Source organism: Geotrypetes seraphini, chromosome 12, assembly GCF_902459505.1.
Source record: "Geotrypetes seraphini chromosome 12, aGeoSer1.1, whole genome shotgun sequence".
Classification (NCBI taxonomy): domain Eukaryota; kingdom Metazoa; phylum Chordata; class Amphibia; order Gymnophiona; family Dermophiidae; genus Geotrypetes; species Geotrypetes seraphini.
The window spans coordinates 26631300-26654939 of NC_047095.1; the positions used below are offsets into that span (position 1 = coordinate 26631300).

The 23640-nt window shown below is 42.3% G+C and overlaps 1 protein-coding gene across 5 annotated transcripts in view; it reads right to left on the reverse strand.

The window, feature by feature from the left end:
* Positions 1–6047: 6047 nt before the first annotated feature.
* Positions 6048–23640, reverse strand: part of LRRC8C (leucine rich repeat containing 8 VRAC subunit C) — a 51957-nt gene continuing 34364 nt past the window's right edge. For 3 of the 5 annotated variants that reach the window (XM_033916772.1, XM_033916773.1, XM_033916774.1), the window contains exons 3-4: positions 13029–13170; positions 6048–9099 (exon numbers count right to left, since the gene is read on the reverse strand). In XM_033916772.1, coding sequence (XP_033772663.1) covers positions 6835–9099; positions 13029–13166 — 2403 coding nt within the window. In that variant the 5' untranslated portion in view covers positions 13167–13170 and the 3' untranslated portion in view covers positions 6048–6834. Of the gene's footprint in view, positions 9100–13028; positions 13171–23640 lie in introns of those variants that run through there. The other 2 variants (XM_033916776.1, XM_033916775.1) reach the window with 2 other exon arrangements.

The window sequence follows — 23640 nt, forward strand, 5'->3', positions numbered from 1 at the left end:
ATAGAAGCTTTTGGACCCCTGTTCGTTTACAAAAATTAGACAGTTCTAAATCTAATAGATGCTGGCACTGTCATCTGGACATAGGGACATTGGATCATCTATTGTTCTATTGTCCTTTGATACTCAACTTTTGGAAATCAATTTGGGGACAGATTAATACCATATTGTAGTCGTCGATTCCGCTGACATATGAGGTAGTCATATGTGAACATTATTGCATATTAAGCCTCCCATGGACCGTTATAAATGCTGGCTTTTCCTAATTATGACCGGGATAACCATGCAGATGGTCACTCGTAATTGGAAGAATTGGGATCGCCTTAATTTTACTTTTTGGTGGGCAAATGTATGCTTATAAGTTTGAAAAAATGAATGCTGACATATTGAGAAATACTAAGATATTCAAATTATTTTGGGGTCCATTGACATCTTTTGTGGAGTTGTTATAGTTGTCTTTTATCTTTATTTTCTGTTGTTTTAGTACACATCCAAGGGAGAGTGGGTGGGAGGGAGGGGAGGTATCTCTATTATTCCCTGTTTGAAATATTTGAGGGGGAGGGGGATTATTCTTTGTTTTGTTACTAATGGATTATAAGTGCTTATTGTGAATATTATATATATATATATGTATAACGTTGCACTTGTTGATAGTTTGAAAACCTAATAAAGATTTTTTTTTTTTTAAGAATCATACTTAGCACCATTTTTTGACACCCAATTCTGAGTGCTACCGTGTTTCACCAAAAATAAGACAGTGTCTTATATTAATTTTGGGTCCAAAAAAACGCATTAGGGCTTATTTTCAGGAGATGTCTTATTTTATTTTCATGTACAACAATCATCTCTCCTTTCCTCTCCTCTTTCCTTCCCCCACCCCTTGTCCAGCATCTTTTCTTCCCTCTCACCCATCCTCTTGTGCTGCATCTTTCTATCCCTCCCTCCCATTCCCCTGTGCAGCAGAACCCCACTGACCCTCCCACCATGAGACTGACATACCTCTGCTCCGAGGCCTCCAAAAACAGCGGTGGTGGTAGCGCTCTGAATGGGCTGCTTCACAATCTTCCCTGCCAGGGCCAGGCCCTCCCTCTGCAACATCTTTCTATCCCCCTTCCCATTCCCCTGTGCAGCAAAACCTCACTGACCCTCCCATTGTGATGCAGCAGAGGGAAAGCACCGCGGGGAAGACCACAAAGCAGCCTGTTCAGAGCGCTGCCGCTGCTTTAGGAGGCCTCAGAGTGGAGGTATGTCAAGTCTCACTGGGATGGGGGGGTCACTGAATTGACAAGTCAAATTTTTTTTTCGGCAAATCGGTCAGCACTAGTGTCAGGGATGAAGTTGGGGGAGTGTCAGGGACATTTGGGGGTGGGTGGGGGAGCTTCAGGGGTCGATCTTAACAAGGGTTTATTTTTGGGGTAGGGCTTATATTAGGAGCATCTTTAAAAATCATGCTAGGGCTTATTTTCAGGGAAACAGGGTATTTACTGAATCTAGCCCTATGTATGTGTGAGCCCCGCTAATGCTGCACCCAGAATCCATTTATATGTATATCTATATCTTGTAACTCCTAGTCCCTGCCCAGTGCATCTTAGGGTGCACCATGCAGGACAGAGCAATGCCATTGTGAAGATGGCATCAAGAGGAGCAGAAGTAAATAGGCATCACTCCTGCTTCCTACAAGATATGGGAGGAGACCTCTACTTGACCTCTAGAACACCAGAACAAAGTGATATGGAGGGGGCCACCGGACCACCAGGGTATGACTGGAGGAAGGTAGCCAGGGGGTGCTACTGGATCACCAGGGCATATTTTTTTTAATAAATGGGGAAGGGGAGCTGATGTTGAAAATGAGTTGGGTCAGGCTGGGAGGGGGGCCATTTTAAGTACTTTTGAGAGACAAACAGTAGTCGGGTTGGAAGGAGAGAAGGGGATGATGTTAGAGATCTCTCAACCAAACATTTTAATGCTGCCCCAAACTTGGCAGAAAGTTTTCCATACTAAATGCACATAGATAATGACTGTGTTAGCATGTATTTTAATGTGGTCTGCACTAAAAGTTTCAGCACTCATACTGAAACTTTTAGATCATTCAGCACACAATAACATGTCCACAAACCTAAACCTAATGCTAACACCCTTTAGGAGCTGGCATTAGTTTCAAGCACTGGCCCCATGGTGCCAAAATCCTTCTTCCTCTCCAAATCCAAAGGAATAGTTATGAGACAGAGAAAACTATTATCATAATAGATAAGGACTATAGGCCATCCAGTCTATCCAATTTACTTCCTGGTATAGTACCATAATCCCTAATTAATCTTTCTTTTTCCCTCTGTATTTATTCTTTTAGGTCCTAATATTAAAAAAATTTATACTCGTAAATTGGCATCTTTGAAAATTTACTAGGAAGGGTGTCATTATCAACATGGACTACTGTTAAGATGGGGTTATTTTAGCACAAGATCTCATTGCATAAAATTGACCCTAGGCTAAATTATAATTTGTGCTAAAATAATCAAGTTTAATAGTATCCCATATTGATATTTCCCCCCACCCCTGGGAAGGATTTCAAATAGAGAAAAAAGTTAGCAGTGTAGTACTACTTTTCAGCACTAGATTAAAAAATTGGGCTCTTAAATTTAGGCAAATGAATGTCAGGCCTTTAAGCTCCAAATTAAGATGAAATTGCAGCTGAAACCGTAGTCCTATAAGGCTGGATGGAAACAGGGCACAAAATTAGGAACATAACTTAGGGCCTCAGGGTTTTTTGGGTTTTTTTTTTTTTTTTTTAATATATATATATCGGGCTCTTGGATTGGTTAAAACTTAAAACTGGACTCATGTTTGTGACATTTGCCCAAGTAATTACACTGTCAAGGACATTAAAAGACATAAATTTGTCTGAAAATAATGCACATGCCTATATTTTTTCGCTATCCACAATTTAAAATTTTCCATTGTCCACACTGTATCTGTTGAATAATACCTTCAGTCAGACAAGCGGAAAAATATCTCCAAGCAATAAGCAGATTCCTTTAACTTTTGCAGAGCAGCCACCATTCATGGAATAGGGAAACATGATTGTACTTCATCAAGTTTTAATAACTACAAGAAATGGACATTCTGGTACATGATACGTTCAGCATACTACGCAGTATTCAATTATTAAAAACTAGGCTTCCAGTATCATGACTTCCAATTCAATTACACTTCTCCCTCCATATCCGCGGTTTCCGTATCTGTGGATTCGCTTATTTGTGATTTTTTTTAATGCTGACTCCGCCCCCCAAATTACATCATTAGTTCCTTTTCTTAATCAGAGAGCAATTAAAGAAAAAACAGTGCCTTTTGGAGGGCTCACCTGACAGCAATAAGCACATCATTTCCTCTGCAAGCCTCTCGCCTCTCACAGCACAGAACTGAAGAAGACAGCGTAGGAAACATAAGTGCCGAGCGCTATGAAACTGACAAGTCCTTCACGCAGGCCCCTGCCCTGCCCCCTCTCGAAAGATCGAGAGTCATGGCAGTAATATGTTAATTAGGGCCAGACTGGGAGCTAGCACTGAATATCTCTCTCTCTTTCCTGCTTGTGCAGCATCTTCAGGCATAGGAACTGAATCTGTGTGTCCCCTTCCCTATACCTCTGTTAAAGAACTATGAAATGACGATAGAAATACACCATCTCAAATACCAAGAGTCTTAAATAGGCATGAAGCAATGAGAATGAGTAGCATCATGATACTTAAAGAAGACTAAGGGGGGGAATTCAGCATGGGGCGATAACCAATTTAGCACATGTGTAATGCTAAAATGTCCTTTATATTCCTATGGGCATCTTAGTGTACGCTAATGCGTTTAGCACCCCTTGATGAATTCCCCCCTAAATATCAGATATAGAAGTGACAATACTGCACTAGATGAAGGCATGAAAATGAATGCAAGTCTGTAGAGTTGAGTTGAACTCTCATATTCTTCTGATACATCGCTCTTGCTCATTAATTCTTCCCCCCTTTTACAAAACCGTGGCGGTAACAGCTCTAACGCCCATAGGAATTCTATAAGCTTTGGAACTGTTACCGCCACGGCCAGCGCTAAAAACCGTGCTGCAGTTTTGTAAAATGGGGAGGGGGGGGGAGGTGGTTAAGATAGCTGTAAACTGTTTCTACCTGTCAAAAAAACCCAAATCTACTTCGAAACCATAAAACTTCCTCAGGTACAATGACATTACATGTTCAAAGGCAAATTAATTATTAATATAGAATTACCAAGGGGGAGCAATGTTTTAGTGGGAGATTTTCAGTACATGCCCCTTGTTCTATCCAATGCTTCCCTCAAATCTGCCCTTGTCCAACCCCCACCAACCGCACAGCCTTGGAATAACTCAAACCTCACTATCTTCAGATCTGTCGCCCACTCGCAGGCCTTCTCCCCTCAACAGTCAAGATTGTCCTGCAGCAGTCCACACTCCATTTTTCTCTGCCAACACTGTGAATACCTCAGATCTCATGGGCTGATATTTTCTGCCACTAGTTTCACAAGATTTGAAGGGTTTTGTTTTGCTTTGTTTTTTTTGTGCCAGCAAAGAAATAGAAGTTGAGCTACTATCTGCTTTGTCTCCCAATTCTACTATACTGGGTAATAATTAATGCACTGGAAAACAGGTAGTGGACTCCCAAAATGTGGGAACTTAGCAAGTATATGAATGAGGAAAAACATACTTTAGAACAGAACCAAAACAAAATAGTAAGACGAGCAAAGAAAAAGCATAACAAACAATTCAGGGGCTGATTCGGCCTGTGGCAGTCGGCACTTTTTAAGCCACTGACATTATTTTTAGGCTAAATTAAGGCAGGATATTCAATGCCGGGCTATGTTCAGGGACCAGCATTTAATATCCAGCACCTGGAAGTTAACCGGGCACCAGCTAATATTCAGACCAGTGTCAGGTTAGCTTGTCAGTTAAATGTAGAAAAGCCTTTTTTGCTTCCTAACTTCCCCTCTTTTCTCAAGTCACGCTGCCAAGCAGCAGGAATTAAATGCTGAGCCACCTATTATAATCCTATGGGCGGCTTGGCAACGCGGTTTGATAAAAGTGGGGTTTATGTGCTTAATTAACTGGACTGAATATCACTTGTTGGCTATGTGCTGGCTCCATCCCAGACCACTCTGGCTTTAACCTGGACAGTGCTGCAGTGGTCACAGGCAGTATTCAATAGTGCCTCTCACTTAAGTGGCCAGCTCAGTGGGAGTTAACTAGGCAAGAGCCTCACCTCCCTTGTTAAACCCTTTTGAATACTAGGCCCTCAGATGCTACCCATAGAATGTAAGTTGTGAGATGTTTCCTTCATGTGAATAAGGCTGCTTCTTGTACTAATTCTTTTTCACTTCCATTTGCTTACATACTAATGATTTTCTGGAGTTCTCATCAAAACGATGAGATTGAGGAGTTCATTTTCAAAGCACACACAAAGTATGTAAGCAGATGGAAGTGGAAAAGAATTACCGTATTTTTCAGACCATAAGACACACTTTTTTTTCCACCCCAAAGTGGGTGGAAATCTTGGTGCATCTTAAGAAGCAAAGATACCAAATATGTACTCCCACGTATAGTTGTAACCCCCCCCCCCACCGCAGCCGTACCACCTTTTTAAAATAAACACTGCCCGCCACTGCAGCAGGACCACCTTGTTAATACAAACACCCCACCTGCCACCCCTTTTTCAAATAGTCTGATGGTCCAGTGTATATCCCTCCCTCGATGGCTCTCTTACTATTTCCCAGCCAGCGGCGCAAGTCAGGAGCACCAAGCAAGTCACCAAGCTTTATGCGCTCCTGTTTGGACCCGCACCACCTTCTGAATGGTTGGCAGAAGTTCATTCAGAAAATGGCACGGGAACACGGAAAGCTCGCACCTGACCTCCACACTCCTGATCCATGTGCCTTCTGCCCGGAAATAGTACAGAGCCATCGAAGGAGGGAGGGAAGAATTAAAAAAGGTGCAAGTTAAAAAAAAAAAATAAAAAGTACATGGGGGGTTAAAAGGGTACGGGGGAGTGTGATTTAAAAGGTACATTTTTTTAAAGGGTACGGGGGGGGGGGCACAATGGGGTCTTGACTTCCCTTTCCTCTTAAATTGGGGGGGGGGGGCCCGGGCTTCCCCAGTCCACCATTGACCTGCCACTAAGAAAGGGGGGGTTCAGTGAGGTGTTGGGAGCAGTGCCTTTATTAGCTGGAAGGCCAGAAGAGATGGGCCTCCAGTGTTTCTTTTGATGGATCAGACTTTGTATGGGCCAGTTCCTGAATCTAGAGAGGGTTGGGAACTTATTGTGATTGTTGATCTGTTAGGGAGGGTTGGGACTTGTTCTATATATAAGATCGACAAGCTGTACATGCCTTGCACAGTTGTGTTGTATACCATTTGGCTCAGAATATTTTTTTTTCTTGTTTTCCTCCTCTAAATCTAGGGTGCGTCTTATGGCCAGGTGTGTCTTATTGTCCAAAAAATACGGTAGTACAAGAAGCAGCCTTATTCACGTGAAGGAAACATCTCACAATAATAGCACCTATGGTACTTTGTGTGTCTAAGTGCTCTGAAAAAGAGCCTTAAAGTCAGTGTACTCTTCCATCAGAAAGGTTGGCTTCCCCACACAGGAAACAGAAGATGCTATCAGGACTAGTAAAATTGCACATTGCAATGCAAATTTCTGTTAATCCTAAAGTTGGGGATTTTTGAAATTAACAGGTATCATAGCCCCTTTTGCCTTGACTGTGTGTGCATATTGACTGCTTTTGTTTAAAAACCCCATAAGCATCTTGCATGGTAGTAGTGCTGCAACATAACTACTCTAACTTCATTTGCTCCCGGACATCAGAAGGCAGTGTTTCAAACAAGGTGTCTTCTACAATGAATCCATTTTTCTTTAAAGCCCTACACTCGCCAAGTTCAGGTGGCAGAGTTTCAAAGTGATTACCTTTAACATCCAAATATGAGAGGAAAACCAAATTCCCAATTTTGGGTGAAAGAGCACACAAGTTATTTTTTCCAATTTTCAGTGTCTTCAGTTTCTTGCAAAAATAAAGTTCATCTGGCACACTCTCCACCTTGTTACATGAGATAGAGAAATACTGCAAACTTTGAAGCACACCTATTTCAGGAGGAATGAATCGAATATCATTATAGGATAAGTCTAAGTATCGAAGTTTGTTGCATAAAAACAAGTGGGAGGGAAGAACCTCTATTTTATTGTGGCTAAAATAAAGTCGTTCCAGACTACTTAGTTTTTTTATATGCTCTGGGATATAGGTAATGCTGTTATACCACAACTTTAAAATTGTGAGCTTCCTCAGATGCTGAAAGCTAACTATTTCTTCTATTGATTTAAGATTATTTTCTTTTAAATCCAGTTCTTGCAGAGTAAGAAGGCTGAAAACAGCATGAGGTATTCGTTCCAAATCACAATGAACAAGCTCCAGATCTGTAAGATTACCCATTTTTTTCAAGTTATTTAACATGACCAGCCTGGTCCCATCATTATGGACACACAGCTTCTGGAGGTGACTGGAAACATCTGCAACAGGTTGTGGGATTTTGGCCAAGTTACTTTTAATACACAGGATTTTAAGGCTTTTAAGCTCACGAAAAGACTCAAGTGTAATATTCTTGGAAATATCAGGGCTTAAACAGCCAATTAAGTATAGTTCTTCCAAATTTCGGAGTCCATACATCCAGGGAGGAAGCTCTCTAATGTCGTCAAATTTTACTCTCAAAATCTTCAGATTCTCCTTCAGAAAAGCCAGAGCTGCACTGTGAATTTTCACAGAACACTGATACAAAGAGAGCTCTTGAAGATTGTCAAGTTGGGCAATTGTTGCTGGTATCATAACATTGTTTATAATTTCAAGTTTTAAAGACTGGAGTTCTGTGATCTCAAAAACTGTATCTGGAAGTCCAGACAACATAAAAAGTTGAATTTCAAGTCTATTGTGTGCATTTGTTTGCAATCTTTGCCTCAATTTGTCTGCAGTCCATTCATTGTTTAAATTTAGCTGCTTCAGTTTGTTTTCACTGACCTCCGATAGGAATACGGCAAATCTTTTGGAATACAAAGGGTCATACTGGTCTATCATATGAAACATAAATGCAAAGTCATTTTTGACATCTGGGATATCATCAATTCCTGTTTCCTGCCGAACATATTCAAAAGAATACTCTTTTAGTGAGCGATAGAAAAGCCAGTATAAGGTGTAAAGGCACGTTAGTCCATAGACACTTACAAAGCACAAATAACAGATAGATAGTTTGGAGAACAGATGTGCCATGGTATGGTTACAGGAAAAATTTTTATAGCCTGTCATGTCTTGTATATCAACATTGCAGTCCACAGTAAACTGTACTTCTGAGACTAGTGCGCTGTTATAACCAATTATAATCAGAAATTTTATTACTTTTAATATAGTTTGGCGAACGTACATGGCATATAGTAGATCACCTTCTTCAACATGGAGTCTAAATTTTTTCACCTTCTCAAACAATGCTTTTGCTTGTTCCCCTTCTTTTTTATCCAGAGCACCTGCAGATGTCTTATCAACAACAAATTTTTCAGGTATTGATTTCAAAGATTGGGTCTTTACCAAGTTCCCTTCTGAAGTACATGGATTCGTAGTCGCTTTCGTTAAATTGTTCTTTCTGTTATCTTTTTCTTCAGGTTCTTCACCGGATACTTCAGATAAAGCTCTTGTTGTCCAGGGGGAATCAAAACATTTGCCCAGTATTGAAATGAAATGTTCTATTTTTGAGCTTGATCCTGGAAATTTGAACCAGAAATTACTACAGAGCATGAAAACCAATGTGTGGATGAGGACAAGGTAAGGAAAATATTTTGCATACCAATGTAGCGCACGCTCATAACACATCTGGTTTATAAAGCTATATTGCTGAAGATCTAAATCAGTCTTTAATCCCTTCATTTCTACCGTTGCAGGAGTAACAGGTGGTTTGGGTGGAGGAGGTGGTGTAGTAATTGTGTTAGAAAGATTGAGAAAAGAAGTGTGATTTTGTGTAGGATACACTCTTTTTGGCAGGCATATTATCTTGTCTTGCATCACCTGAAACGAGACGGGCATCCTGATTATATTGTAACATATATATATATTTTATGATTATTTTATTATGATTTTTATTCCAATATGCCTTAGTGCTAATTGCAAACAGCAGGATAATAAATATTTTAGGTAATTGACAACTGCTACAAATGCTAATCATGCTGTTCTGAGTATTATGTAAGGGGACATTTCTTTAAGGAAAGGGTGGTGGGTACATGGAATGCCCTCCCAGAAGAGATGGTGAAGACAAAATCAAGAAAACATGGGACAAACACAGAGGATCTCTGATGGAGAAGAGGAGAATATACAGTAGAGCTGAGGAGTTGATAAGGGTAGGAAAAAGGTAAATAAAAAAGGGGGGCATCTAAACTAAACTAAACTAAACTAAACCTTAGGTTTGTATACCACACCATCTCCAGGGTTGTGGAGCTCGGCACGGTTTACAGGAATTGTAAAGAGAAAGGAACTACAAGAAGAGGGTTAGAAGAGGATCAGAGGAAGAAGGACGTTAGCGGGCTAGGATGTCAAAGAGGAGGGAAGTGTTAGATTTTTGAGAATAACCAGGTTTTCAGATGTTTACGGAAGGGTTGGAGAGCACTCAGGTTGTGAAGGGGGGAGGTAAGGTTGTTCCAGAGCTCAGTGAGTCTGAAGTGGAGGGAGGTTCCTAGTGTTCCTGGGAGGGAAATGCCTTTTAGTGAGGGGAAGGATAGCTTCAGTTTTTGGGTGGGTCTGGTGGTATTAGGATTTGATGAGTTCCAAGAAAGCGGAATTAATGGGGGGAGGATGCCATGGATGATCTTGAAAGTTAGGCAAATGCATTTGAAATGGACTCTGGGAATTATCGGAAGCCAGTGAAGCTTGAGAAGGAGCAGTGAGACATGATCATATTTACTTTTTGCAAAGATAAGCTTGGCTGTGGCATTTTGAATCCGTTGGAGTCTGTGAAGGTTTTTCTTTGTTAGGCTTATGAAGATAGAATTGTAATAGTCCAGTCTGGATAGAATGATGGATTGGACAAGAATGGCAAAATGATTTTGGTGGAAACAAGATCTTACTTTCCTCAGCATGTGGAGGCTGAAATAACATTTTTTTACCAGGGAGTTGAGGTGGTCATTGAAGGACAGTGTAGAATCGATAATGACACCCAGGACCTTGCTGGAGAATTCGAGCTGCAGTGTGGAGCCAGAGGACAGTGGGATTGAGGTGGGAAGCTGAACTAAGTTTGGGCCGAGCCAAAGAAGTTTTGTCTTGGATTCATTCAATTTCATTTGGACAGTGTGGGCCCAAGATTGAAGGTTCGAGACACAAGCGGAAATGTTCTCTGAGAGATTGGTGAGGTTTGAGTCGGTCTCAAGAAGGACAAGGATGTCATCAGCGTAGGTATAAATTGTTTCAAGGGGGGATAAACTAAGGAGTTTTAGAGAAGACATATAGATGTTGAAGAGGATAGGAGATAGAGGAGAGCCTTGCAGGACTCCGCAGGTTGGTATCCAGGGAGAGGATGAGGTGCCATTCATGTTGACAATGTAGGATCGGGAACGGAGGAATTTTGAGAACCATTCGAGGACTGTAGAGGTGATGCCAATCTCAGAGAGTTGGTGGATTAGAATATCGTGGTGAACGACGTCGAAAGCGGCAGAAAGATCGAACTGCAGGAGGACGGCGAACTTGTTGTGGGAGTGAAGTTGTTGAATCTTGGAGATTAGGGAGGTCAGTAGGGATTCGGTACTGAAATTGGGGCGAAAGCCATATTGGTAAGGTAGGAGAATGAAAGTTGGGTTGATATGATGGACTCAAGCATCTTAGTTAGGAGAGGGATATTTGCTATTGGGCGATAGCTGGCTGGTAAAGAGGGGTCGAGGTCGGGTTTTTTCAATAGAGGGGATAAGACGATATGGGAGAATAGGCCCGAATGTAGGGCGGAGTTTAAGAGTTTGGTGATGGAAGAGATGGCCTGAGAGGGTATTTCCTCGTAGAGGTAAGAGGGAAATGGGTCTAAAGAACAATTGCAAGATTTCAGTTTGAGACAGATTTTAAGGATGAGGGATTCGGATACGTGCTCAAAGGTAGACCAGAGTCTATCGGCTGGGATAGCGATAGAGGCCATTGAAGTGGCTATTGGAGTGGGGTTGGGGTCCGTGAGCACCAAGGAGTTGTAGGAGACTGTGGGTGGGAAGGAGCATCGCAGGGAAGTGACCTTTTCATTGAAGAATTTTGCAAGGACTTCAGCTGAGGGAGAGGAGGGAAGAGAAAATGGAGTCCATTTTGGAGGTTAGAAAGTGCCAGATTTTGAAAAGTGCGCTACTCTGGTTATTGGATCTGGAGATTTTCTCGCCGTAGAAGTTCATCCTTGCTTTTTTTAGTGCTGAATTGTAGAGCTTAATGTTGGCTCTCCAGGCTTGTCTATCTATGGGGGAGTTAGATTTTTTCCATTTGCGCTCCAGGGCGCGACATTTTTGCTTCAGTTCTCTGTGATAAGGGAGGTACCAGGGGGCTTTGCGAGGATAGGAGATAGATTTAGTTGAAAGGGGAGTGAGGGAGAGGAAGGTGGATTCGGAGAGGCGGTCCAATCAAACGCTTTTCAACAAAATTAATTACAGAATAGTGTCTCTATAAACTCTATAGGTAGGAAGGAAATATATACCTCATTCAAATTAAATAATCAACAAAGCCTCAAAGCTCCTACAGCATACAAGAAAATTGCAGTGCTATAATATACAGGAGTCTCAATACTATGAGGGGCCACTCAAAAGTTCTCAGTCCAATCAACAAAGTTGGGACAGTCTCCAATGGCTATACACTTAGTCCAATGATTTTCCACTTTTTTTTGTTCTGTCAGAAAAATACAGAATGAGAAAAGTGGAAAATTGCTGGACTAACCCCCTCTTCTACGAAACTGCGCTAACAGTTTTTAGTGCAGAGAGCCGCGCTAAATGGCCCATGCTGCTCCCGATGCTCATTGAGTTCCTATGAACGTCGGGAGCAGCGCAGCTCTCTGCACTAAAAACCGCTAGCACGGTTTCATAGAAGAGGGGGTAAGTGTATAACCCTCGATGGAGACTGCTTCAACTCTGTTGGTTGGGCTGAGAACTTTTCAGTGGCCCTTCGTATTATCGGCTTCACCCCAAAAAACAAAAATCAGGAAAAACCAGAACAGAAAAATCACACACGTGGAAAAAAGTCTGTCTCTTCTTTCTATGTTTCTATAGCATTATTGTATCAAGAACTGAATATACTCGGGGGGTTTTGTTGTTTTTTTAAGACCTCGAGTTCTATAAATTAAGTGGGCTTGATGTTCAAAAAAAAAGCTGAGCTCCTAAATTTGGCTTTGAATTTAGGCACCTAAACCTGTCCTACTATAAGCCAAATTTAGAAACCTAATTCATCTTAACATAGTAGTCTAAAAGTTATGCTTAAAAATTTAGGCCTGATATGTTGATAACATCCCACCTTTCAATATTATGGTTAATTATTCATATTTATCTTAATAAGAACAGTACTATCATGCAATTACAAATTTAACATGAAGTATAGAAAACAACCCTTGCTTTCTTTGGTAAAAACCTTTCTAGAAATCCATATAGGTATACTTAATGGAAACTTTTAATAGGTTTTCAGTTCCATATTCATCAATTTGATAGATGCTTTACTGTTAGGTCTACTTAGCTATAATAATTCTGACAACAGCATAAATTTGTCATTGTACTACCAGCCTAATTCACTGCTAGATGCATCCATGCTATTTGCTCTAAAGCCCCCACTACAATGAGGCATCTACTTTTCATAGTTCTTTGGTTGCCAAGGCTTTTCTGGAGGTTGCTGTGTACAGTTTTACTGTTCAACAAGGCTCATCAAAATCAGAATGAAAGCACATTCATCCTTCTTCTTTAATAAGCAATATTTTCTTTCTGTTTGTAGAGCTGCTCCCTTACCTGTAATGTACATCCAAACACTCCAATCATCAGCATAGCTACAGAGATGTAGTCCGTAAACACATCCCACCATGGCTTCAGTACTCTAAATGCTGGCTGCTGTTCAGAAAACTGACGAAATTCAGTGATAGGAATCATATTTCTGGGGGGGGGGAGGGGGTAGAAAAAATTTTTACATCACTGGATAAAATGTGTGTGCCACATTTCTGTATCAGTTAAAGAGGCTTGCCATATATACTCGCATATAAACCTAGATTTTAAGGCCAAAAAATGGCCCCAAAATGGGGATCTCAGTTTATATTTGGGTCAGCACTGACCCGCCCCTGTTGTAGGCCTTTGCTGGGCTTGTGGTAAGACCTGGTGGTTCTGCGGTGGGCTGGGACATGAGAGATTTTCCTGCCCCAGCCAACTTTAACTATTTTTATCTCTCTCCTGCAGGAGTTAAAGCTACAGCCTCAGCACCCTGAGGCTGTGGGTTCAAATCCCTTGCTGCTCCTTGTGACCTTGGGCAAGTCACTTAATCCCTCATTGCCCCAGGTATACTAGATAGAGTTTGAGCCCACCGGGACAGATAGGGAAATTTGATAAAGTACCTGAATGTAAACCACTTAGGATATAAGTGGTATATATGTAATAAAATAAATAAATAAATACCCCCCAAAAAATAAAAAAACCAAACCTCTTTTAAATCCCTGGTGGTCCAGCAGTGGGCAGGTACAGGAGGGATTCCTTCCGTCTCCTATCCTAGCCAACTTTAAACAACTTTTATCTCCCTCCCGCCCCCTCCGTATACCTGTTAAGTCCCTGGTGGTCCAGTGGTGAAGGTGAACCGAGGCAGGAGCGACCTTCTTTCCTGTGTAGAGCCCCTAGCCAATTGGCTGCCAGGAGTTCTTGCGGTCTCGCCACCAGGGATTTAACAGGTATGCAGTGATGGGGGGGGGGGACAAGTGGGGGGAAGTTGGAGGCGGGAGAGAGATAAAAATTGTTAAAGTTGGCTGGTGCAGGAGACAGGAGAGATCCCTCCTGTACTGGCCCACTGCCAGACCACCAGGACTTATGGTAGGCCTGGTGGAGGCCTGTAAGGCATCGGGAGGGAGGGGGGGATAGGGGTCAGAACCTGGAAGGGCAGGAAGGAGGGGGCTGGGTACAGAGACTGGCAGGTGAGGGAGTGAGGGAGGGGGATGGATGCAGAGCCTGGCAGGGCAGGGAGGGAGGAGGACTGAGTGCAGAGACTGGCAGGTCAGGTGAGGAAGTAAGAGAGGGCTGGATGCAGAGCCTGGCAGAACAGGGAGGGAGGACAAACAGGATGTAGAGCCTGGCAGGGCAGGAGAGGGTAGGGGTGGGGGCTATAAGTACAGCCTGGCAGGGCACTGCATATGAATATTAACTCCCCTCCCCCTCCTGGTTTATATTTGAGTCAACCTTTCGGGGGGGGGGGTCCTCGGTTTATATTTGAGTATATACTGTGCATTTACACAGCAACTATAACACAATATCCATAAAATAAAATTACCACATGATCCAGATAAAAACATAATAAGTAAAATATCAGTTCTAAAGGTTCTAAAACACATCAGGTCTGCCAGATCTCTGATTTCCAAGGGAACTTATTCCAAGGTCCAGAGATTGCTAAAGAACACACCTGATGAGACAGAAATCACAGATTTAGCAGAAGGCAACTCTTGAAGATCTTTCAACTGATATTCAAATGAAGTGATATTCATTTATTTATTGGGATTTATTAACTGCCTGTTTCAAGAAGAGATTCACTCAAAGTGGTCATTTATTCATTAGCAGCCAGTGAACATATAACATTGATATCAATGTACTTTTAAAACTTGTATGCATAGTGTTAGTCTGAAAATATGACCTAACAGCCCAATACTATTTGGGGTTCAGGGAAGGGTGAAAGAAAGCCAAAACATTATCTGGGTAGGGGCATTATTTAGCTGCTATCCAGATAATATATATTTAATAGTAGTACTACTACCATTTATCATGTCTATAGCGCTGAAAGGCGTATTCAGGGTTGAATATTCAACATGTTATAACATTCCCTGCCCAGAAGAACTTACAATCTAATTAGGACTGACAGAAAGAATGGGACAGATAGGGGTAGCAGAGTTTTCTGCAGAGAGAGTGATAGGTATCATATGGTGAGCGGGAGTTAGGAGTTGAAAGCAATTTTTGATAAAATGTGGGCTTTTACCTTGGATTTGAATACTGCTAGAGACGGAGCTTGATATATTGATTCAGGCAGTCTGATCTAGACATATAGTGCAGCAAGATAGAAGGGACAGAGTCTGGAGCTGGCAGTGGAGGAGAAGGGTAAGGATAAGAGGACCTTACCCAATGAACAAAGTTCACAGGTGGGGAGCATAAGGGAAGATAAGTGAGGAGAGATATTGAGGGGCTGCAGAGTGAATGCACTTGTAAGTCAGTAAGAGGAGTTTGAACTGTATTCAGAAATGGATGGGGAGCCAATGAAGTAACTTGAGGAGAAGGGTAATGTGAACATGGAGGCTAGGGCAGAATATAAGTCGTGCAGCAGAATTTTGAACAGATTGAAGGGGAGAGAGATTGGTTGAGTGAAAAACTTAAAGGAAGCAAGTTGCAGTAATCTAAGTGAGAGGTGATGAGAGTGTGGATAAGGGTTTCGGTTGTGTGCTTGGAAAGGAGAGGTTGGAATTTGGTAATATATAGAAAGAAGTGACAAGCTTTAGCTTTAAAGGATGGTGCTGGTGTGCTGACCCTACTATCCATATATTCAGTACCACTAACAGAGAACAGCACTGAATATATATATATTAATTTAAGTGCTAATGCTTAAATTATTATGGTCACAAGTCAGCTGAAAATCTGGCCCTTGCTTTCTATGATTGCTTAATTTCTGCGCCAAAATATTCTCAGGTTTTAAAAACTGTCGTAATGATCTCAAAAGAAATACTCATCTCAGTAAGAAATCAATGTAGACACCATCACTCCAGCTGTGACTGGTCAATAAGAGGGCACTTATATAACAGTGTAAATTGCTTTCCATTATAAAATTCTAGCCTAACAGGTAAATATGTGCCTATAATTTACATATAATTTACAGCAGCCATAAAGCTGATTTAAGTGTGTGTACCTGATAAAGCTGATTTAAGTTTGTGTGTATAACTTGTGTTCATATTAGTCCTGACGCACTCTGCTCACAATCCAACCAACTACAAGAACGAGAGGGCATTTGGAAAACTTGAAAGGGGACAGATTCAAAACCAATGCTAGGAAGTTTTTCTTCACCCAACGGGTGGTGGACACCTTGAATGTGCTTCCAGAGGGCGTGATAGAACAGAGTATGGTATTAGGGTTTAAGAAGGGATTGGACAATTTTCTGAAGGAAAAGGCGATAGAGGGGTATAGATAGAAGACTACTACACAGGTCCTGGACCTGTTGGGCCGTCGCGCGAGCGGACTGCTGGGCACGATGGACCTCTGGTCTGACCCAGCAGAGGCACTTCTTATGTTCTTATGAGCATCTGACCATGAAAAAACAGATAGATGCTGTGGTACATAAAGGTTATTACACCTTATGGAAATTGTGTACCATTAGACCGTATTTTGAGTTTTCTGCTTTTAAACTTCTGGTTCAATCCTTGTTGCTGAGTCCTTTGTACTATTGCAACACTGTTTATCTAACAATCTCCAAGAAAGACATCGCCAGACTTATATTGATTCAGAACACAGTGGTTAGAATGAACTACGTTCTTAAAAAGTATGACCATGTAACTCCATTTTATTGCGTGTTGAATTGGCTTCCAGTGGAGGCTCGTGTCTTGTTTAAGTTGGGTTGTTTTTGCTATAAGGTTATGTATGGTACCGCTCCGTTTTACATGGCTAATAGATTTTTTTTAGCATCATATAAATACAGTAGATCTCATGCCCTGTTTACTTTTCCACCAGTACAGGGTTGTAAAAGCAAGAAATTTCTTGACCATACTCTAGCACAGTGTTCATCAACCGCCAGTCCTTGGACTGGTGCCGGTCCGCAGAAATTTTCTGCCGGTCCATAGGGCCAGCACCTCCATTGGGCCCAAGACAGTGTTCTGCAGCCACCGGTCCATGGTGCGATTAACACGGCGTCTTCGGGCCGGCTCCCTGAGTGCTGCAGTGCCTTGGGAAAAGGCTCCTATGCACGGCCTGCACCTGAACCGGAAGCCTTTTCTCTGACGTCATAATGTCAGAGGGAAGGCTTCCAGATGAGGTGCGAGATCCGCGAAGGGAGCCACTGCCCACAGCTTTGTGCACTGTAGCACTCAGGGAGCCGGCCCGAAGTCACCGCATTGATTGCACAGTGGACCGGCCCAAAGATAACACCGTGGGGCAGGCCAGAAGGCAAGGCACATGGAGGGAGAGAAACAACAACGGTAGGGGAAATGCTTTTATTTTTTTTATTTAGTGATTGATTTGTCTGTTCAGGAAGAAATACATTTGTTTCTTTTCCTTTGGGGTTGTACTGCTTGCAGAGTCTTGCATCTTAGGGTTTGTTTGTAAATATTAGTACTTTTAGTTTTTGGTCCTGCATTTGCATGGGGTTATCTGTTTTCTGGTAGGAATGAATGTTAAAAAGCATACAGTGTGCTTTGTGTATTTTAATTTTGTGGTTAATCATTGTGTGTGGACAAACTTGAAACGGTAGACCAGGCATGGTCCCTACTGAAAAATACTATCACAGAAGCACAAAATCTCCACATTCCGAGGATCTCCAAAGAAGGGAGAACAAAAGGTAAGGGAGAACCGGCATGGCTTACCAGACAGGTGAGGGAAGCCGTAAAAGAAAAGAAGGACTCTTTCAAAAAATGGAAACACATGAAAACAACCGAAGCATGGAAAAAACATAAAGATGATCAGAAGAAATGTCACAAGGCGGTGAGGGATGCCAAAAAGGGCTATGAGGAAAAAATAGCGCAAGAGGCCAAAATCTTCAAGCCTTTCTTTAGATACGTGAAAGGGAAAAAACCCACAAAAGAGGCGGTGGGACCCCTGGACGACCAGGGAAGAAAAGGGTACATTAAGGAAGATAAACAAATTGCAGACAAACTAAATTCCTTCTTTGCGTCCGTCTTTACGGAGGAGGATACCGCAAAAATACCAGAAGCAGTGAAAGTGTTTAGTGGAGTAATAGAAGACAGCCTCACCACAGTTGAAGTGGAGTTGGACCAGATATACTACCAGATCGACAAACTTAAAAGTGACAAATCCCCTGGACCGGATGGAATTCACCCGAGAGTCTTAAAGGAATTGAAGGTTGAAATCGGAGAGTTATTGCAAAAACTCGCCAATCTGACAATCAGAACTGGACAGATACCAGATGACTGGAAGATAGTGAACGTCATGCCAATTTTCAAAAAAGGATCGAGAGGAGAACCGGGCAACTACAGACCTGTGAGCCTTACGTCTGTCCCTGGAAAGATGGTTGAAGCACTGATCAAGGATAGCATAGTCCGGCACTTAGATACACACGACTTGCTAAAACCCAGTCAACATGGGTTCAGGAAAGGGAAATCATGTTTAACGAATTTACTTCAATTTTTTGAGACCGTGAACAAGCAAATTGATAGTGGAATGCCGGTGGACATAATATATTTGGACTTCCAGAAAGCATTCGACAAAGTTCCACATGAAAGACTTCTCAGGAAACTACAAAGCCATGGAATAGAGGGAGATATACAAAGGTGGATAGGCAAATGGCTGGAAAACAGAAAGCAGAGAGTGGGCATAAATGGGAAGTTCTCAGACTGGGAGAAAGTGACTAGTGGTGTGCCTCAGGGCTCGGTACTTGGGCCGATCCTATTTAATATTTATATCAATGACCTGGAAGACGGAATATCCAGTGAGATCATTAAGTTTGCAGATGACACAAAGCTATGCCGGGCAATCAGATCGCAGGAGGATAGCGAGGAACTCCAGAGCGACTTGTATCAGTTAGAGAAATGTGCAGAGCAATGGCAGATGAAGTTCAACATGGAGAAATGCAAAGTAATGCATTTAGGTAGTAAGAATAAGGAACACGAGTATAGAATGTCAGGCGCAACTCTGGGTAAGAGCAAACAAGAAAAGGACCTGGGTGTACTGATAGATAGGACCCTGAAGCCATCGGCACAATGCGCGGCAGCGGCAAAGAAAGCAAACAGAATGTTAGGCATGATAAAGAAAGGAATCACGAGTAGATCGAAGAAAGTCATAATGCCGCTTTATAGAGCAATGGTCAGACCACACTTGGAATACTGTGTCCAACATTGGTCTCCCAACCTAAAGAAGGATATAAAACTGCTGGAGAGGGTGCAGAGAAGAGCAACGAAGCTAATAAGAGGTATGGAGAACTTGGAATATGAGGAATGACTCAAGAAACTGGGACTGTTCTCCCTTGAGAAGAGGAGGCTGCGAGGGGACATGATCGAGACGTTCAAAATACTGAAAGACATCGATAAAATGGAGCAGGAAAATAAATTATTTACATTGTCCAACGTGACACGGACAAGAGGACATGGTTTGAAGCTAAGGGGGGACAAGTCTAGGACAAATGTCCGGAAGTTCTGCTTCACGCAGCGAGTGGTAGAGCCTGGAATGCTCTTCCAAAGGAGGTTATTAAGGAATCCACTGTGATAGGATTCAAAGGCAAATTAGATGCACATCTCCTTACGAGAGGCATAGAGGGATATGGGTGACTAAAACTACATCAGGTGTATACCTGACTGGCCCTCCGCGTGTGCGGGTCGCCGGACTCGATGGACCATGGGTCTGATCCTGAGATGGCAGTTCTTATGTTCAATTATATTGTGTGTATATATGAAAAATGAATGAAAAAAATGGTGTTACAATTAGTACTATTATGGGGGCGGGGTCTGGGGCTGAGATTGAATGGAGAGGGGCACGACTTAGCCCAGTGTTCTTCAACTGCCGGTCCGCGGACCGTTGCCGGTCCACAAAATAATTATTTTATTTCCGCCAGTCCATAGGTGTCAAAAAGTTGAAGAACACTGTTCTAGCATTTCAAGCGGCTTCTCACGATAGAGAATTTCAATCACTATTGCTTGGAGCTTGTTCTAATATAACCAATTCAGAGCTCAATTGAAAACTTATCTTTTTTCAAAATACTTGCTCAAATAATTTTCCTGCCATCATTAAATTGTCTATTGTTTATAATCTTTTGTAAACCGCGTAGAACTTATGGTTACGCGATTAAGAAGTACGATGTTATGTTATGTTATGTTATATGCGTTGTTTAAGAAATACAGTGGTACCTTGGATTACGAGCATAATCCGTTCCAGGAGCATGCTCTTAATCCAAAATGCTCGTTTATCAAAGCGAGTTTCCCCATAGGAAATAATGGAAACTCTCTTTGATAGGTTCCCCCTCCCCCATAAGAACCGGCATTGCTCCCCCCGAAGTCCCCCCCGTGAACCCGCACCCTCCCCCCCGTGATCCGCACCCCCCGCCGCCATCGGGCACCCCCCCGCCTCGATCTGAGGTCCCCCCAACCCACCCAAACCCTCTTCTTACTTTGCTGTAGCCTCCGCAGCGGCACCAGCACCAGCATGTCCTGTGCATGGTGCCGGTGTCTGAAGATCTGCTTCCTGTGCTGGGTCTTGAGAGTTCACGTTCGACGTGAGAGTTCACGTTCGACGTGAACTCTCAGGCCTTGAGCATGCGCACATGCTCAAGGCCCAGCACAGGAAGCAGATCTTCAGGCACCAGCACCACGCACAGGACATGCTGGTGCCGGTGCCGCTGTGGAGGCTACAGCAAAGTAAGAAGAGGGTTCGAGTGGGTTGGGGGGACCTCAGGTCGTGGCAGGGGGTGCCCGATGGCGGCGGGGGGGGGGTCTGATGGCGGCGGGGGGGAGGGTGCCGGTTTGCAGGGGGGGTCGCTCGCAAATCAAAGCGCGCTCGGTTTCCGAGGTGCTGATTTTGCAAATGTTTTGCTCGTCTTGCAAAACACTCGCAAATCGGTGCACTCGTAAACCGAGGTACCACTGTATATATATTTACAAAACAGAACGGAGTCTGATAGAAGAATTTGTAGTTTGCTGATAGCTTAGAAAGCAGTCACAATAGCAGAGTACATGTCTCAGTGTTCTAGAAACTTTTTTCTCAATGATGATCTCACAATGGAATGCCTGACGTGGACCAAGTTTTGCTCCAGCAAAGGGCCGTGTCAGGAGCAGAAGCGATCAATGTGTCAGATACAAACAAGGTGTTCCAAAGGAACAACAAATCATTAGCATGATCAATCCAAAAGCCAGCAGTGCTTTAAACACACAAACAGATGGCAGCACCAGCATATAGAAAACTTACTGGGGTGAAATGTGGTCCATGTTGTGCATTCCATTGTGAAATTATCATTGCTGAATAAAAGTTTCTAGAATATCAAGACATGTATTCTGCTTTTCTGATTGGTTTATTTGCAGAATATGTGTTAGCACTAAGGCAGAATTCTCCCTTTATGCAATCAGTAAGGTTGTAGATAGGGGTAGTTTGCTGTATGTTTTGGAGAGAAGACATAGGATAAGGACTTAAACAACGGAGGGAAGGGAACCAATTGCACAATAACGCCATATTCCTTTTCTTGCTAAAATAATAATGTTTGTGCTGTCTGAAAGCTGTGGGCCAAAGGATCGCACATGATAGTTTACAAAATAAAAAATTACTTACAGACTCATTTCAATCATAACAAGAAAAGTGAAGTTGCTTATTTATAATAGGTGTTTTTCACAGATAACAGGATAAATCAACCTTCCAAGTGAATGATGTCACTGAATGTCAGCTAAAATGGAATAATTTTCTTGGAGCTCAGAAAGTACCAGAAAAACTTTCTGAACATGCACAAGAGTTCCTGCTCACAAAAGTCCTTGTGTTTACATAGTATATCAGGTGACAAACAGCATAGCTTTATCTTTAGGGTAGGTGGGAAGGATCATGTGGCTGATTTATCCTACTGGGGGAGAGTGTGGCGCAGTGGTCAAAGCTACAGCCTCAGCACCCTGAGGTTGTGGGTTCAAACCCATGCTGCTCCTTGTGACTCTGGGCAAGTCACTTAGACCCCGATTCACAGGTCTGCCGTTTTTTTCTTTTTAATTTTTTTTTTCCATGGCACAGATATTTTGCATGTATTACACATGCAAAATATCTGCCCCAGAAAAAGAAAAAAAATCCCAGGCATACTTGTCAAAAAACTGGCTCCCCTCTCCCCATTCCTGTTAAAAAACTGGCTCCCCTCCCCCGACAAACACGTGCACCTCCCCCCAGCACGCAGCGACCCACAAATGGCATGAGAGATGACATAGTGTTGGTCTGGACGATCAAACACCTGGATGTACAGATAGACGATTTTTGAAAAAAAATTTAGATGTAATTTTGAGAATGGACATTTTGCTATTGCCGACTTTGGGCGACTAGCGCCCTATGTCCAAATCGGACTTAGACGTATTTTTTTTATTATGGCCTTCCACTTTTTTATCTAGGTAATATCCTAAAAGGCGATAATATTATAATACACTTTGAGCTGTATACATAATTGTGGACTATGGCTCTGATTCTATAAAAAGTGCCTACCATTAGGCACCTAGATTGGCACGCCTTGCTGATCTACGCCCCCAATTTTTTTTTTGTTCAAAAAGTTTTATTGAAATTTTTTAATAATACAAAAGAATAGCAATTAATATGACACAACATATTAGAAAAGAAACAGCATTAAAATGAATTTTAAAAAATAATTTTTGGGTAGGCACCTAACTCAGTAGGTGTCTAGCGGGAGAGTTTGGGCATAGATTGCCTTAAGCACTACCAAATTAGACCAAGAAAACCCTGGCCTCATATACTGGTGCCTAATATTATGACACCCACCGGCGCCTAAGTTGAGAGGCGCAATTTACAAACAGTGCCTAGCGGTTGTTTGATAACCACGCCAACCAGTGCATAGCCACTGTGCACCGTTTATAGAATCAGGCCCTATTATGTCTTCAATATAATGTGATGTACTGTCTAGGAGAGTGTGGTTACTTTAAGTTGTCTACGTAGGAAAATATTTTGATCATAAGAACATAAGAACAGCCCTGTTGGGTCAGACCAATGGTCCATTAAGACCAGTTGCCCGACCTCACGGTGGCCAATTCAGATCACCAGTACCTGGCAAAAACCCAAAGAGTAGTAACATTCCATGCTACCAATCCAGGGCATGCAGTGGCCTCCCCCATGTCTCTCTCAACAACAAAACCTCTTGTGTGCTGTCAAAACGGTGAAGGGGGGCACTAGGTACTGATAGTCAGCTGACATTAAAGTGCACCAAAGAAACTTGTATTGTTTCTGGAGCATTATACAAGTGTATGCATCTTTTAAGTTGAGAAAGAAAAACCAGTCTTCTATGTTTAAGAAGGGGAATATGGTATCAAGGGAATTAATCTTGAACTTTCCTTTCGTTAGAAGTTTGTTGAAGACACTAAGATCCAAAATGGGACATAATCCTCCTGATTGTTTTGATATAAGAAAGTACCTGGATTTTATTTACTTATTTCAGTTTTATATCCTGTCCTACCCAGGAGCTCAGAATAAGTCACGGTAGTACATTCACAGT